The sequence below is a fragment of the Aaosphaeria arxii genome (genome assembly GCF_010015735.1).
Source record: "Aaosphaeria arxii CBS 175.79 unplaced genomic scaffold BU24scaffold_1, whole genome shotgun sequence".
Lineage (NCBI taxonomy): Eukaryota > Fungi > Ascomycota > Dothideomycetes > Pleosporales > Aaosphaeria > Aaosphaeria arxii.
Window position 1 is genome coordinate 4,841,499 of NW_022983474.1, and position 17,132 is coordinate 4,858,630.

General features: G+C 50.0%; 4 protein-coding genes across 4 annotated transcripts; 2 read left to right on the forward strand and 2 right to left on the reverse strand.

Moving 5' to 3' along the window:
* Positions 1 to 4,227: 4,227 nt before the first annotated feature.
* BU24DRAFT_446976 (PCI-domain-containing protein) lies at positions 4,228 to 6,187 on the forward strand. The gene is made up of 4 exons (XM_033530797.1): positions 4,228 to 4,342; positions 4,392 to 4,436; positions 4,492 to 4,772; positions 4,822 to 6,187. Exons 1-4 carry the CDS (start codon positions 4,270 to 4,272, stop codon positions 5,842 to 5,844), a joined length of 1,422 nt encoding a protein of 473 aa, XP_033390457.1. The 5' UTR covers positions 4,228 to 4,269; the 3' UTR covers positions 5,845 to 6,187.
* Positions 6,188 to 6,781: 594 nt separating this feature from the next.
* Positions 6,782 to 7,576, reverse strand: BU24DRAFT_37756 (uncharacterized protein). Its single transcript, XM_033524649.1, has one exon. The coding sequence runs from the start codon at positions 7,414 to 7,416 to the stop codon at positions 6,997 to 6,999; it is 420 nt and encodes a 139-aa protein (XP_033390458.1). The 5' UTR covers positions 7,417 to 7,576; the 3' UTR covers positions 6,782 to 6,996.
* Positions 7,577 to 14,530: 6,954 nt separating this feature from the next.
* On the forward strand, positions 14,531 to 14,959 carry BU24DRAFT_417778 (uncharacterized protein). The gene has a single exon (XM_033526805.1). The coding sequence runs from the start codon at positions 14,683 to 14,685 to the stop codon at positions 14,896 to 14,898; it is 216 nt and encodes a 71-aa protein (XP_033390459.1). The 5' UTR covers positions 14,531 to 14,682; the 3' UTR covers positions 14,899 to 14,959.
* Positions 14,960 to 15,984: 1,025 nt separating this feature from the next.
* On the reverse strand, positions 15,985 to 16,784 carry BU24DRAFT_417779 (uncharacterized protein; the record flags this gene model as incomplete). Its single annotated transcript, XM_033526806.1, has 1 exon — positions 15,985 to 16,784. A coding segment is annotated over exon 1 (475 nt), but the record flags the coding sequence as incomplete, so codon positions are not given.
* Between the last annotated feature and the right edge of the window lie 348 nt (positions 16,785 to 17,132).

Consider the following 17,132-nt stretch of genomic DNA (forward strand, 5'->3'; position numbering starts at 1 on the left):
AATTGTGTAGGACCGCGCCGCTCTGTGTGATCATTCATCTACTGAAGATTGGTGCAATGCAGGTGAGCGGAGGCATACGTAAGGGTACAAGGCAAACACAATAATCAAATCCTAAATAGTTTTCTAAGAGATGAAAGGCAGTTTTGGCATATCCGCACCATTGACCATGTTGAGACCTGCAGCCAGTCTAAGCACATTATCATCTAGATGGAAAATCGCTTGAGATGAACGTAGTAGAGCGTATGAGTTGCCTCAAGTAAACTGCTTTCAATTTGCAATACCCATGCAACATGCGCAATCAACTGCCGGCAATTAAGCGCTGCGGAACGGAAAAATGTCGTTGCAAACCATATAGACTGCCAAGTGTAAGATCCGGGTGCCCGTGTCTTCATTGGGACCTTAATTTGTTCATTACTCTTCTTGAAACATTTCTGACAAGCTAGATTAACTGATAGGTATACTCAGCAATCAGCCCTGCAGAGAAGGTCTATCTGTACTACACTCAAGGACTGCAAATACCAGAATAGTGCCATATAAGCGCCGTCCCTTGCCATGGGTATGCAGCTTTCGTAAATTCGTGCTTGAGATCCCAATATGCTCCACATTGTCCAGACAGACTGGGAAAGTTTATCAGATTGGCCCACGGTTGCTACTCCGTCACTTTCTCAAGTGAAAATGTTTCCGGGCTGAGACTAGAAATACAACTATCGTAAAGCCAATCGACTTTAGGTCTGGGACTCAGACCCGGCTGAGATTCGGCTGAGATCAAGGTTTGATCTGCAAGATTGGTCTGGATAAGGTCTGGTTACAGATTGGTATGGCTTGGTAATGTGATCTGATCAGCGATCGACCCATCATTCTATACCGAATTTCTCTTTCAGAAACTCTTTGACTTCAGAGTTGCCTGATCCCTGTGCGCTTTTGGGGAATGATATCACCTTGAGGCCGTCGAGAGATCTCGCTCGGCTCACTAAATCTTTATTAGAACAATGATAGATGCCAGAATTATAAGGAAAACCTACAAGCGACGTATGCTTGGCCTTGTTCAAACGATTTGGCCAAGTCAACAATGACCCGATTGAGCGTCATTCCCTGAAACCAGTCTTAGCAATCCATCCACTTCCAGTTTCTTGTGTATAACATACCTGCGACTTATGCGTTGTCATGGCCCAAGCCGCCATCAGTGGGATCTGAGCTCTTGAAAGTAGACTGTATGGCTGATCGTCTCCAAGCTCGTTCACTGTACAATCGGCGTATATTGTACGGGTGACGCCATTGACAAATCTTACGATGGGCCATTCTTGACGTTCGGCTGCCTCGATGAACTCCTGAATACGGTGTTCTCGAAAGAGGCCATACTCTCCGCCCAGCACGGGAACCTCGCTAGAGATATCTGGGGGTATGACCCTGCCGTTGCTGTTGATCTTGGCGGCCTTAGGCATTTTGCTCTTTGAATATTTCTCCCAGCCAGTAATTACACCCTGAGAGCCGTTGACCAGTCCAGAGCTGATATCCAGATTTGCTAATAGTACAACTAACATGCCTTGCTTCAGCTGTATTTGTGGGTCGAATCGATGATCTCGCTTTAAAGCATGTAAGCAGTGGACTGTTTGGGGGATTGTGATGTATACTCACCAATGAATTCAGAGAGCCGTCAGGGCCACGGAGACTCTTAGATTGAAGATTCCGATGTTTTTCGTTCCATTTGAAATAGTCTAAGCACTTGAAGGGTCGAGCTTTCGATTTCAGCTTGTTGAATTGCTCGCTGTTAACCCGTTTGACTTCCTCTCGTGTAGAAAAGAGCTTGACCGCATTGTGTGTTTTAGACTCATGGTTCAGTAGCAGGTCGACCTCAGCTGGAAGAAGCCACTGCCCCATACGTAACTTTTGCAGCATACCGATAAACACGGAGTCACTTTGTCGATGAATCTGGCTGAGGTTTACGTGCTCGAAATTACTCTCCTGAAACCTGTCAGTCGTGCTCATATCTAGTAAAGTCACGACATACCTTCCAAGCTTGGCTTCGAAACGCCCATTTATCTTTATCATAAAAGACCCCGTGAAGGGCACACTTGTACTCCGTGCTTTCCTTATTGGGTTGAAGCTCCCTGCCGCAGTCAATACAATGTCTGAATGGCTTAACCGGTGGAAGTTGGCAGAACTGGAAGACTTAGCGCACGGCAACACTAAAACGAGAGAACCTTGACTTACGTCCCCAGTGACAACAAGTTGAACGCCGCCAAATGCAGCAGTTTTCTTGCCTCTGGCTTCCTTCATGACAGCATTAAGGCGTTCCAAATGCAGATTCTCAACCATTGAGATTTCATCAATCACTAGAACATCCGTATCGTTCAATCTTTGACTGACAAACTTTCCGTGTGCAGCCTTCATCAGCTCTTCAAGAGGTTTTTTGTGGCTATCCGGCGTCCATCCAGCGTAAGTCCACGTGGTTGATCCGTTGACATCCAGTGCCGCTCGGCCAGTAGGTGCAATGATATTCACTTTCTGCCCTTTCTCTTCGCATCGTCTTACAAATGCCTTCAATACCGTTGATTTTCCACAGCCAGCACTTCCGGTATAGAAGACGTTACGCCCGCTCATGATGAGTTCGACTAGCCGTTCTTGCTCGGCGCATAGGACTGGTTCCGCAGTCTGCACAATATCTTCAGACAAGCTCTGTAACGCCTTCGCAGCCGCTCCTCTTGGTGCCGGTTGTGTCTTGGGAGTGATTTTGGATGAAGGGGGCGATAATGGAGCGGTACCTGCAATTCCAGGCGGATTGCAGTATGGAGCAGGACTCGAATCGGCATAGGGGTTGTGATAAGGTGCTGGACCTACAGGTCCATGGGGAGAGGTGTATAGTACCGACGGGTCATCATCCACAAGGTTGATTATATCTACAGGGCCCTTCGAACACTGTGCGGCTGTTCTTCCTGGAAAATGTGCCGGTTCATATTCTGTTCGCGAACGCTTGGTTGGGCGCTCAGGTTCTCTCCATTCGCTCGCTGGCGGCCAATTCTCATCTTGAATGGAATCTATGGATTGAAAGCCGGTAGGGAGACCGTGTTGTTTGCCAGATTCTGTGACAGATTTTGGTGCCGACGGTTCGTCATCCAAAAAACTGATGACTTCTGGGGCCTTCGTGCCATGCGCGGTAGCTCTCGCTGGCAAAGCTGCCATTCCATGATACCTCTGCTGACGCTTGTAGGCTCGATGGTGTTCTGTCCAATCGGGGAACTTCTCATCATCCATGGACTGAAGGGCTATGGGGTTCGCATATTGATCACCATGCTCTGTGGGGAATATTGGTACCGATGGACCACTGTTCATGGCCTGGTGCGACACTCCATGGAGGCCATCCTCCGAGATGTTGTTCGGGTGGTGGTGATGGACGTTAGGGCTCGTTGTGTGGTGGGGGTGTGAGATTGGATCTGCATGAAGTTGAGGCGTCAGTCTTGATATATTTTTGGATATGTACGAGTTTCGTCTCCACAATGTACGTTGTCATGTCCGGAAGGAGGGGCATACCAGAGTCGTTTGCAGCGCTGTCCTCAGACCAGCGCTTTAGGGCGCTTGAAAGCATAAGTATACTATAATGATCTGTGGTGATGTATATTTCAGAAAAGAGCAGTCCTGATCTATCCCAAATCGGTTGGTGACATCCAAATGAGGGTTACTTGGTGGGGTGTATAAAGTATCTAGGTATGCATTCGTCAAGGTGAACGTCCGGGGACGGGCCAAACGCGCGGGACGCGTAAACGCGAGTTGGAAACGCTAGCGCCGAATGTGGAGAGAAGTGTCTGTCAACGAAAGACTGATCAATTGAACTGTATATAAGAGCATACGGCGTAGAGTCAAGGGAGTGTTTATAAGCTTATCGTTCTTTTATTCTACAGAAAGTAAATAATGTCTCCAGTCTTTTGAATGATCCAAGATCAAACTAATCCCCATCTACAATAATGCACCCATGGACATGCTCGTAGGTAAAAGTGTCGCTGAAATCAGATACGAATGGCATTTCGAACAATTAAATTATCACGCCTTATTGCTATAATCCATAGCATAACCAATTATCTGAGAAAAAGCTCAAGGTGGAGACATAGGATTTCTGATAGCCAGAGACCCCATCCGGATGTTATCGATAAAGTTAGTCATCGCGGCCACGTGATCGCATACCCCGCGGAATTGTGGGTTGTGTAGGCACCAAGCTTAAGCTTCAAGCTACAACGACTTACTCCACTCACTTACTCAACACAAATAAACTCAACAATGGCCGCTAACAGTATCGACCAGTCACCCTTCTTCCAAGGGAAGAGATCTCGAGCGGAAATTGTCGTGAAAGGTTAATTCATCGCCATTGTCACGTAGGAAAGTTGCTGACGATAGTGAAGATCCTCCAAAGTTCGATCTCGAGTCTTACGTTTCCAACTATGATGGTATTGCTCGGACCTGCTCGACAATGTTCTTGAGCTTATACTGACGCGTTTCCAGGAAGAACTCGCATCCATCGTCTTCATCACATAGGTTCCTGCTCACCATTCCTCGCCCTCGAAGCGTACCGTACTGCGATCACCGAAGCAAAGAAGGGAAAGAACATTAAGCTGTACCTTTCCTTGGTAGAAGATTTTGCGAAGATCTCTCCCAGCGACCCTTTGGCAGTCACTGATTCGGCATGGGTGGACAAGAAGAAACGAGACGTGAAGGAAGAGCAAGACAAACTGGAGCATGAGTTGAAAGCCTATAAGAACAACTTGATAAAGGAGAGCATAAGGGTAAGCGCGTCGGTAGTGATAAGTCTGGATAGTGCTGAATTACGTATAGATGGGCCACGAGGATCTCGGCCACTTCTTCTACGCAACGGGAAACTTTGCGGACGCCCAAAAGGCATACATGAGGATGCGCGAGCACTGCACATCAAGCAAACATATTGCCGACATGGGCTTACGAGTGACGCTCGCCACTATTGCTCAGCAATCCTGGCTTCAGGTACATTCTGGACTCGTTAAGATTGATGCTTCCCAGTTAAAGGGAGAAGATAAAGCCAAGCTAGAACCCATTGTCAGCGCAGTGACGGGCCTCGCTCACATGGCATTGGGTAGCTTTCGCGATGCTGCTACCAGCTTCATCCATACATCGCCAGCATATTTGAATGTGGAGCCCGCGGCAGGCATCGCCTGGCAAAGAGAAGCCTTGTCCGGTAATGATGTGGCAGTCTACGGAGGTCTCTGTGCACTTGCTTCGATGGACCGTGTCGAGTTACAGCAGATGGTTTTATCAAACACCGACTTCCGCAACTTCCTCGAATTGGAACCACATATACGCCGCGCCATCACACTCTTCTGTAACTCGAAGTACAGTGCCTGCTTGGAGGTTCTTGAAAGTTACCGCAACGACTATCTCTTGGATGTTTATCTTTCCAGCCGGGTATCAGAGATTTACAACAACATTCGGACGAAGAGCATAGTCCAATACTTCATCCCCTTCAGCTGTGTCACTTTGGATGAGATGGCAGATAAGTTTCAGCCTACTGGAGACTACGCCAGCATAGAAACCGAACTCGAAGACATGATCAATGCTGGCGTCCTGGATGCACGTATCGACCTCGTTGATCGCTTACTCATCTGTCCGTCGACAGATCCTCGTTTCGAAGTCCATTCCAACGCCCTCGAGATGGCAGAGAGTTACGATCAGACTCTACGCTTACGGTTGTCTCGTATCAACATGTTGAGTGCTGGCTTTGCCGTTCCTGCGGAGAAAGGATCCAAGATGGATGCTTTTATGGGAGGTGGCATGGGCGATGGCGGCGTTCTCAGGAACCTTGGGTCGAAACTTGGTCTCTCGTAGACATTTACGTTTTATGACATCTTTGGCGGCATTTGCAGGCGTTTCATGCAAAGTCAGGCTGGCGTGTATACATTTTTCCTCAGGGCGCTCGATGGTGGACGTGCAATTCACCGTCCTACAAAGCCATGCATCCGTAGTATATGAGCATAGGAAAAGGCCTAATCACATTTCTTCTAAGGCTACTTTGCATCTTGTGATATCTTGATACATTATCTATTATATTGCCCTGTTCTATTTCCAGCATGTCTCCTCTCATAGTTCATACGGCAAAGTCAGAATGATTTACAGATACTTGTAATTTATAAATAATCAATAGCAATAGACACGAACACGTTGACGGGATACGGCAATGACATTTGCAAATGAGTAGACCTCATCTCAAGAGTAAAAATATGATTATAACGAATAACATCAACTACCACCGTAATTCCCTCCATCACCAAGTGACCCAATCCCCAGCAACAGTTACAAAAACAGGCATCGTACGAACGAAACCACGCCACTCAGGCCTCCAACGATCTACAACACCACAACCACCACAACCACCACCCACCACGATAGCCACGCATCTAAACCGCAAGGCCCGATCTGATCTACTCTACCGTACGTGCGGAGGAGGCAAGGCGAAAGAAAAAACAAGAGAAAAGAGACCACTGTATAAGCGGTGGTCCCAGCGCGCGGACGTTTTCTCCGTTCGCTCTCTCCCTCGGGGCAGTGACTGAAAAGGGCAGGACCTCCAGCTGGGCAGGTACCCGAGCACTTGGTTGCTGGACGAACGATGATCGCCCTGCGTAGGGTAAGGTTGCTGGGGGGGTCGAATTGCTTGATATAGAAACTACTTTACTTCGACATCAGACTTCGCTTTTTACGACGATTATAATTGTGCTCTACATTCTACGGAATATTGAAAAAGAGGGAAACATTGAATGAATGGGTCGAGAGGCGGAGGGGCATCGCCTCGAACACGCTTTCCCCCCCATCCTCCCCTGACGTCCACCGCAAAGAGAAAAGACGAAGAAAAAAAATTCTCCTCGACAAGCCAGCCCCCTGAGCAATATCCAAATCCAGCCGGAGACTTTCCCTTCCTACCTGCAGCCTGGCGGCCATGTGGAAATGGGCAAGCAGGAGGAGGAGAAAAAAGAAGCAAAAACGCTAGCCTAAACATTTCACATGTGGGCTCCTTCTCGTGTGTGCAATTACAACGTACATAGCACACGACGACACACAACATGACATGATTGTATTGTCGTCAATGCGCTGGGAAGACCCGTCGACGTCGGTGAACAACCCAGGTCGAATCTCTCGGGGGCTTGGGGCGGGCGCAGGCGGTGCGTTTGCGGGCGCACGCTGGGGGCGCGCGCGCCAAAAAAGTGGATGCAGATGTCGAAGGGGGCATCTAGAACGCGCCCACTTTTGATGTGAAGCGTGGGAGATGAGGAGGGTATCATTTTTTTTCTCGTGAAAGAGTAGGGCAGGGACTCCGGGCGGGGTGAAGCAGAGAGGTGAGGCTAGATGGAAACACATCACAGGCATGAGCATGAGCATGAGGACCCCGGATCGACCTATCGTCATCGACGCCGCAGTGTGACGGGGAATTGTTCACACATGTCTATATCCTGTTTCTGGACGGGTCATTGCAAGATTGGAAAAGGGTTAGGGGGTCGAAGGGAAGAAGTCAGATCAGACCATATTCGGGGTTACAGAATCTGCAAGCCTATCGGACGGGTGCGCATCAATCAAGAGGTTGTAGTAGTGAGGGTGGTGATTATCGCCATGGGCATGTGAGTCTCGACTCGTTGGAACCCGCCGCTGCGCTTGCGAAGACAAGCGGGCGAGACGTGGCTCTGCTCTAGTTGCTTTTTGGGAAACTGGTCAAAGAAAAGGTTGAGGTAATGGAGCTACTATTGGGCGGCGCCGGTGACCGCAGCCCAGCAAGCAAGAAATATGTCCCCCGGGTCCCCCAGCGTTTCCACATTCATGCACCTCGACGCCCCTCAAATGGAATGATGAGGCACTTCCGATGCAGGGCCTACATACAAGTACATAATCACGATACCGATTTGTCCGGAATGGTCGAGAGGACGGGATAATAAAGTCATGTGGCTACTCGTTAGCATTCGCAGATGTCCCTTTTCGACCATTGTTGTCTTTTCTTTCTCGCTTCGGCACGCGATTAGATCCCGATGACAGTCGGGCCTATTAGCTGGCCCGGAACATTCGCAGGGGGGAAGTTGCGGAGGTTTTTCTTATTGTTCATTACTCTCTACAGTTCACTAATCTCCAGGGTTCTGAAAGGTGAAGGGTCGAGACCAGCAGCGGATTGATTCAGAGTTTCGAAGTGATTACGCCATGCATACAGACAATCAACGGCAAGCGAAAGAAAAAAGCTTGAATGATAGGAGAAGTGGGGGGATGAGAGGGGCGTGTCATGGTCGGACAATTATTATCGATTCTTATCGGTTTGTCTAAATGGTTGGTACAAGACGGAGTGGAACATGTGGCAGAAGATTGTGAGACCCAACGTATGAGACGACGACGATGGCGATTGTTGCCAAAGAAAGAATTGAGGCTCAAGCACATGAGTGAGAAGGATTACCAGCAGACGGATAATACCTACGGCATGGTACGCGTGAGATTATCGTTACTTGTCACAGTCGGTACGGATGATGCGCAAAGCGAAACCAAGCGAATGGATTGCAAAAGAAGCGCAATGCCCAGTCGAGCAAGAGACTCAAAAGAAAGCCCCTGGTTCACATCATTATCGGACCGTCTATGCACTTCCTCAACGGGGTATGGCACGAGTGTGAGTATTACTCTTATGTTACTCTTAACTACAAATAAGTCTTGTAACTCCTACGGTCCTACCTACTCGTACCCATAGGCCACCCCCTGCCCTTCCCAGGCCCTGTAAGTGTGCGGGAGGATCGACCGGGGGGCCACACGCCAAACCATTCTGCTGGTTTCTGAGGGCTTGGCCATGCTCGTCTGCTTACTTTGAGGTGGCTTAAACTTGCTTCTTACTGGCGACCCTCTTTGAGTGTTATCGACTTTGCAATGCCTGCTTGATTGCTGTCAGGGATGCTACTGTACGATATCAGGCGAGGCCGTAGTCGTAGTCGTAGTCGTATCGTGGTAAGCCCATGCCCAGCCCGAAAACAACCAGCATGCATACCAAGTGACAAGCATCATTCAAAGTGTGCAGGCATCATCAACCGACTACTGGCGGCGTCGCCGTACGAGGGGGTCACTGGGGTCACTGGGGGTAGGGGTACCCTTCATTCCAGCACAGTACGGGAGCGCCACAAACAGGCTCGAAGGGTCCTCTTGACCGTAACAATCTGGTACAAAGAAAAAGGGACCCTTGAACGACACTCGCATCGTTCATTGGAGATGGGGAGGGGATTGCGAGCCAATGCCAGACGCGACGGGTTCGCATTCCCCATCCCCCATCCCCCCTCACCCTCACCCTCCCCATCTGCCATGCCATGCCATCCTGCCATGTTCGACAGTCGGCCACCACCACCACCACCACCACCACCAGCCCAAAATCCCCAAAGGCCTAAAATTGGGTTCTGCCCGGTCGCACACGCCATCGAGTAAAGGTCGAGGATAGATTGTGCATCGCACAGGGAACACAGCAAAGCATGCTGTCCCATCCCATCCCATCCCATATCGTGCTTCTGGCTTCCAAGGACCACTCATACGGTACGGAAGACAAACATCCACACTAACCCTCCGTCTCCGTCCTCATGCAAAACGAAGGGGTGGGCGCGCGAATAGTCGCACAATCCCCTCTCCTCTCTCATTCTTCCTTTGTGCAACCCACCACCGCAGCGAGGCACCCGCGTGCGTGCGCGCGCGCGAACTCAAGACACAAGGCCCACGACATGAACAATTATTGATTGATTGTTGCACCTAATGGCAAGTTCCGGGTGCCACCAGCCCGCAATATTGGTATCCCCCCAAAAAAGCACCGCTTCCCCTCTGTTGATCATCCGTCGTGGTGGCTTTCGGAGGCGTGCTTTTCGATGACTGCAGCAGCATCACGGTTGCATCACCCCCCCCCCCCCCACTTCCAGTATCGATTTGTTCTCGAAGTTGAAAGTGAGACACCCCGTGCATTATTTTTCTCATGTATCTACGGAGTATTCCATCAATCTATCGTGTCAAGGTGGATGATAGGATAGGCAGGGGATGACCCTGCGCCTCTGCCTGTTTTGCTCTTTGGCAATCAATTCGATTCGCATGCGTTGGTTCCCCGAGCCAGGGAGAAGCGAGAAACGACGAGGCGCCAGTTTATTATTGGACAAACTACGGAGTTTCTATCGTTGCAAAGTTAACCCGGCGAGGCGGGGGCAAGGGAAGGGTAGGATGTGGTTTTCCAGAGAGGGGAGAGAGAGAGGAGAGGCACAAGACAGGACACAAGAGGGGACACACAAGCGAGTCGGCGACCAAAGTAGATTAAAGTCGTTTGAATCGAGAGCGGTTGGCCAGCGATTATCGACACAAGCGGTAGTCGGTAGTCACCAGTGAAAGGGGATTCCGGGCCACGAATGGACGGGATTGTCAATCTTACCCCTTGAACGGGAAGAGTAGTAGATCTTTCAATGCGTTGGCAGCATCATCTCGATCAACCAAGTGCTTTCCGTGTCGTAGTGCCGCCCTGCCTATCTCGAAGCTCTTCCCCAACAATGTCTCGGAAGGGGAAGTTGAGAAAGCTAATTTCATTGAGAGAGAGTCAAAATAATACCCTATATTCTCACTCCATCAATCTTTGCGGAACTCTCCCCTGAAAAGAAGGGCCGTGTGTGGGGTCATGAGGAGATACCTACGAACGCAAATGCACGCACGGGCGGGGTGTTTCCTTAGGGTTTCGCATTAGTTATTGCGGTTGTCTGTCTGTTGTCTGTTGTCTGTTGTCTCGTGTCTTGTGTCTTGATGTTTTGGTCGGTCGGCGGTCCGGTCCAGACACCATAGCAAGTCTGTGTGTGAGGGGAGGGCAAGGCGGGGTGATAATCTGTCCGATCTTACTGACGTCTTTTTCCCGGCCCCCAAAAGCTTCGACCTCGCCCGCGCCCGCCCGTTTGATTTGCTCTGAACGGGTGGGTTTGGCTCTGCTGTCCACTGATACAGACTACTTACTCGCCCAAATTATAATTATTTGCCAATCACAATCTAAAGCATGGCAGATGCGTACACGATGCGAGACATTTCAAATGCAAACGCACGAACGGCCAACCGTCAACCAACGCATGATAGTGGATAGTTACGTTTATTGTGGATTTTCCGGTCAGGAACGAAAATGTCACGGTCAGGTTTAGGTTTCTTGGGTTTCTTGAAATTACACATTACGAATTGGAATTTGTACGGTACTCTAAGTCGCTAACCCCAACGCCGTCGTGGTTTTATGTCGGCGTCTTCCGTTAGCGATCCGTTATTTTCTTTGTTGTGACTATGGATTCAATAAAATCAAGCAGTGCTAGGTACTCGTAGGTAGGTCAAGCAATTAGTCACGTTCGTCAAGCTCCGCTTCGCTGCTCGCTCCCCCCAACAGAAGAACGTGACCACCGTGCTGTGAGTCGAAATCGAATTGAGTCCTGCACGCCGAGGAACGGAATGATGGCCAAGTCAGCAGATGTACAGGGTGAATGCCAGCATTGCGCCCAAAGGGCCTAGCCAGGTCTTTCTCCAAACTGTGGCCGTGCAAAAGGCCCGTCAAGCCTGTATCCTTGGGTGGGTCGCATCTCTGCACACTGATTTGCTGATCAGAGTACCCGGGCCCCTGTGCTTGGGACGGAATGCTAATTTTAGCAAGCAAACATGCTGGTTGGTCTGTGGCTGTGGCTGTGGTCTGGTCGTGAACTGTGGCATAGGTATACGAGCGGTTTTGTCTTGTATCTCAACCCAATCCAGCGCTCGAACTCAACTCACGTAGACCTACCAATCAACTGGCAAATCAGGACACAAGAAAACAGGACGATTGACTTGGGACCTCGAGTGTCTCAATAGTTATCCAATACCAGTGACGGACACCACAGAATGCTCGAGGTAGCAGTCACACACGACACGACACAACCCACGCAGCCAGCATGCATGCAACACTCCCTTCCCATCCATCTCATCCCCTCCCCTTCCATTATTCCCTTCACGAACGAACATATCAAATCCCCACGTCACTCCCTCCTCCCACCCATTGGCCCAGACCCCAACTTTCCCGAAATGCGACGAATTTCTCCGGAGAACTCCTCGCCTCTCAAGCAGTCCCCAAATATAGTTACCCACCAACACTCAAGACATCCACACACACGCGCCCTTTCGCGTGGGCATGTCGTCCAGGGTAGGTACATAGCTAGATACCGATACGAAACGGGTAGGTACATACTACACACCTCCACACGCCTCCACATGCGTATGGATGTTCAACCTCAGACACGAATGAGCAAGAATCGGACATTGGCAACATAACACGCGCACAATGGTATACGCAGGGATGGTCGAGTATTATTGTACGAGTATCGTCTCGAGAGAGCTACGGACTCGGGAAAGGAAGGGAAGGGAAGCGGTACGAGGACGGAGGGATGGGATGGGAAGGGGAAGGGGGGAGAGACACAGGGTACAACGTACACGGGGTACACGGTACGCCATCGTGTCCTTGGGTAACGACTGGTGATGGTGGTTGAGCGAGCGGCGCCGTTCAACGCCTGGTCAATGCGTGCGGTGATCGTTGAGGTTTTGTCGTGTGTTGCAATGGTACTCGTGCGTAGATACGTTGTCGTTTTGTGTCGATCACGATTAAGTCTAGATTATCCCTTCAAAACACATTATTGGATTCGATTGAACTACTCTGTCTGAGATCCCACGATTCTTCCCCAAGAAAGCACGGCAAGACAATAGGGTGTTCGGTCCGCCATCTACACAATGTATAGTAACCAGGTTCATGAAAGAAATCCTACAAGTACACATGCAGTAGGCCCCCATAACTCATCTTCCATCCCCTCTACGCAGTATTGTGCATCATGCGAAATTGATCTCGAACTACCGACGACGGACGCATTGACGGACTTTTGTCTGTCGATTAGTGACTGGCGAATAGGGGGCTGATTTGGGCTGGTTCTTGATAACGAGGGTGAATTTTTGTGTTGGAGAGAGATACTTGTACGTTGCTGGCTAGTTAGTACGGGCGCTATGGGATGCGATGAGACGAGCGTTGGATGGCATAGGGTTGAGAGGATGAGATGGATGTGTGGTCATAACTCAGAGTCATAAGATTATTATTCTTTGCAAATGTACGGTAGGTATTGTGGGTATTCATTCATTCATCGTCAGCAAGATGCTACAGGAATGTATGTTACATCACAACCGCTCCGACTTCATATGATGGTTCAAGCTCCTCCTGTGTGGAATATCACGGGACAATTAACTACATACCATATTCACACACACACACCTAATTGCTAGTTGGTAGTTGATGGTTACAAACATAGTAACAAAGCAACCCATCTCCCATCTCCCATTCCTTTCACTATTCGCCTCGCGAGCAAGCACACACACCTCGTCCACGTCGCACAGCATACATACAAACCACCCGGTACCCATCTTCACACCCCCCCGTCTCGTCCGTCCTGGAATGCGACCAGCAACGCTGTTTCTATTCTTGAATTAATACCCTTCTCCATATGGAGTAGTTAATCCAAAATCCAACCAGAGAAACCTCGTAACCATGTAGCACAATACCATGACCATTCTACCCGACCACACACATCACCCACATCGCCGGCACCCCAAATCTCACGCAAATCTCACGCAAGAAACAAGAAGAAAAACCTTACCCACGTCCTTGGGCCTGGAGGATTCATGCCAGGGACGAGGAAGGGGTAGGGAAGCCACGAGAGTAAGTTGAGATTTCGAGAATGTCTGGGGTGGTGCGTTGCTCGCCGCACGCGTACATGAGGATAGGGCGGGGGGAAGACAGGCCGATGATGACAATTTACATAGGTAATTAGATGGGGATTTTTTTTTTGAAGTTGGCTGTGGGCCTTAATGGGGTGCATTGATTTTTATTGATGTTCGTTCGTTCGTTCGTTCGTTGTTGGTGGTGATTATTTTTTTTTATGGACGTTCAATGGACTACCTAAGTAGGTAGTTGGGAGACGTGCGGATTGTCTTAACACCGCACCCGCTCAATAGAATCCATTCTATAATGCTAGAACCCAGAAACACTTTTTTTCTCCTTCGTGCAAGTGCAAGCACGATCAGGAATCAGAACCGTTGGGTTGAGTTGGGGGCCCTTTTTCCCGTCGTCTTGTTGACTGCTTGGTTGCAAGTAACAGGTACCTATGTAACTACATCTCGCATCTCGCATTCGCCCTCCGCTAGCGACGGCGGCCGTCATCATCATGAAACGTTGAGAAATTGAACCTAACCTCACCTCCCCGAACGATGGATGGGGAAACTAGGTAAATGGGGTCGAGTTCGGATTGGGATAATAGTTACCTTGCCTTGCCTTGCCTTTACCTTACCTATTGGCGCGCGCGCACACACACGAAGGATTTACGTGAGTACCAAGTGTACACAGTACTGCATGGGTCGTCTGGGCGGGCGGGCGGGTTCGACAAAAGAGCCGCAACGCAATTCGCACGACAGAGCGCCCGCCCGTCCCGTGGCCCGATTGGCAGGGTAGGGTAGGGTGAGGAAGCGCAAGGGGGGGAAATGGGGGGCCAAAAATAATGAAGGGAAGGGAAATGCAGGCACGGGAGATGCAGGAGGAGGAAGAGGTGTGGGTGAGTGGAGTGTGACTACGGCGGTAGGAGCGTGGTTAGATCTTGATTGATTGATGGAATGGTGAAAGGTTGTGGATTGATGATGATGATGCTGATGATGGTGCTGATGCTCGGGATTGTTTGTCTAGCGTGGGAAAGCATTGATGGTGCTGTGCTGATGGATTGGTATAACCGACATTCCGATATATGTTACAACCAACGGATGCATGTGCGGAGTACGCTGAGTGTTGTAATAAGATGTACATTGAAAGGCGGAGGCGATTCCCAGCGGTGAATGGTAATAGCAAGAGTTGGACTCGTGTTTGTTAGTCATGAGATTATTGCAACGGCTTAGGTGTGATGCCATGCGATGCCATGTGTAGAATGCGAAGGGTAAGGGGATGCGCGCGCAATGCACGATGGCATGTAGAACAGAGCAGAGCAGCAGAGCAGAGCGTCATAATGGCAGGGGAGGAGCAGGCGGCAGCAGCATCCTAGAGGGGTGAGAAGCTTGGTGATCTGGCATGGTGGTGCAATAATGATAGTTAATGGGGATGCCCGCCCTCGCGTGGGAACGCCGAAGTTGGACGAGTCGTAACAGCGGTAATGGAGTAGGTAAAGTGATTACTGGTATCATGTATGTACGGCGACCACGGGAAAATAAATTTGTGATGATGTGCGGTATGGCAAGTGTGTTCTGTGCTGCATCATCAGTAGGGATGGCATGTCATGGAGTCATAGTGCTAGGTAGGTAGTGTAGTATCAATCAGTGATGGCCCATGGGATGAGGATTGGGGATTGGGGGAGTCGGTGACTGCGCCCGCCCTTCCCAGTGAGGCCATGAGGACCCACAGAAATGGCTCATTATGGCATGCGCTCGACCAGACCCTTGTAAGCCTTGTGGGAGGGCGAGGAGAGACAGGACAAGACTTGAGAGGAAGCGAGAGGGAGGACAAGCATGTGGATGTGGATGTGGATGAGTTACACAGTAGGTACACAGTAGGTAGGATGGTGGATGAGGGTGAATGACAAGGGAGGTGGATGGGAGGGAGTCAATTAGCGGAGAGCGGGAAGAGTCGAGGAGTCAAAGAGTCGAAGAGGCTAGTCTAGTCTAGTCTAGTCTAGTCTAGTCTTGGTTAGGGTTAGTCGCATCGGAATGGCCGGTCTGGACTGCATGGGGATCCGTGCACTGGGAAACCATGTCGATGATCCAATCACGATGCACGACGACGTCAACAGCCACACCATGGCGCAGTCATTTTCTAATTTTGGCTGAGCCACCATCTACCTCCAAGGTTTTTGGTACCTGTCCACAGTGCGCAGTGGTTAGGTACCTAGGTAGACATTAGAACGAACGTAATAGTTCAGAAAAAAAATGTACGATGTAGTCATTGCTACTATGTTTGTTGGTACGATGTATAATCAGCGTCATCAGCTAACGTCGAGGTAATTAGGTCACTTGGTATGATGAAATTGGAAATAGTAACAGCAACCCTTGGTAGCAGCAGACATAGTACTCGCACCCGTGATGCAATCTAGATCGTGTCGTGCGTGCACACATCAACTTGCTTTCTTTCCGAGTCCTCGATAGTTGACTGATGCGAACGCGACCCTTCTGCTGTTCTTCCTGATCAGAGCACCTGGCGGCCCAGACCCATTGCACGCACAACCATGAACCCTGGAACGGACCGAGAAGAGTGCGTGCGTGTGTAAAAGTAGATATCGAATGTACATTCTCCGCATGTGCGATACTGTACGGAGTAGTAATGTAGTTAGAAGAAGAGAGAAAGGGTGTGGGCGGTGGGCGCCGGCCAAAGCGAATCGAGCACGAATCAGCATCAATCTCCCACCTCATGTCTACTTTTCTTTTCTTTTCTTTTCTTTTACATGTCGTGGTGCGATGCCATGCTCTGTCCAAACCCTTGCCCATGGACAGTCTGTCTGTGTATCCCCTGGGTCCTGATGGGGATGGATGGGATGGATGGAAGATGGGCCATCCACAATCCTTGTAACAGTCTGTCGCCCTACCCCTGGCCCCGTCCCCCCGTCCCGACAAACACACACACAGAGGAGACACACAGACATTAGACGAAAAAGACCAAGACTAGGTTAGACGGTTGGCGGTAGAGTAATGTCGAGTAACTAGGTAGGTATGTAGTCTGAGGCTTGTAGAGTAGTAGTAGAGGGTAGAGGGTAGGGTAGTCGAAGCGGCGGTGTCTGGCGATGGGCCCGCACGCTCAATCCATCGACTCCCGCTTGTTGTCGCCCGATTCGGGTTGGAGGCTCCCCACGCTGTCGTCTCTGATTCGTTACAGTCCCCTACCACTGTCCACTTCCGGTAAGGCGCCAATCAATCTGCAGGCCATTGCAGCACCGGGTCGCTCGCACTCACCGCACACCCACCGCAACCACCGTCACTCTACCCTACTCACTGCACACTGCACACTGCACACACTCACCACCAAACCTTCCATCATGCTCTACTCTAACTCTAACTCACCTACTCTGTACACTACCCTCTTCCCGTAC

What these genes read in the sequence shown, in the direction of transcription:
- BU24DRAFT_446976 (XM_033530797.1), top strand. Translation starts at nt 4,270, where the DNA reads ATGGCCGCTAACAGTATCGACCAGTCACCCTTCTTCCAAGGGAAGAGA. An exon ending in TTACGTTTCCAACTATGATG is followed by an intron (nt 4,437 to 4,491) that starts GTATTGCTCGGA and finishes ACGCGTTTCCAG; the next exon opens with GAAGAACTCGCATCCATCGT. An exon ending in TGATAAAGGAGAGCATAAGG is followed by an intron (nt 4,773 to 4,821) that starts GTAAGCGCGTCG and finishes AATTACGTATAG; the next exon opens with ATGGGCCACGAGGATCTCGG.
- BU24DRAFT_417778 (XM_033526805.1), top strand. Translation starts at nt 14,683, where the DNA reads ATGGTGAAAGGTTGTGGATTGATGATGATGATGCTGATGATGGTGCTG.
- BU24DRAFT_37756 (XM_033524649.1), bottom strand. Translation starts at nt 7,416, where the DNA reads ATGACGATAGGTCGATCCGGGGTCCTCATGCTCATGCTCATGCCTGTG.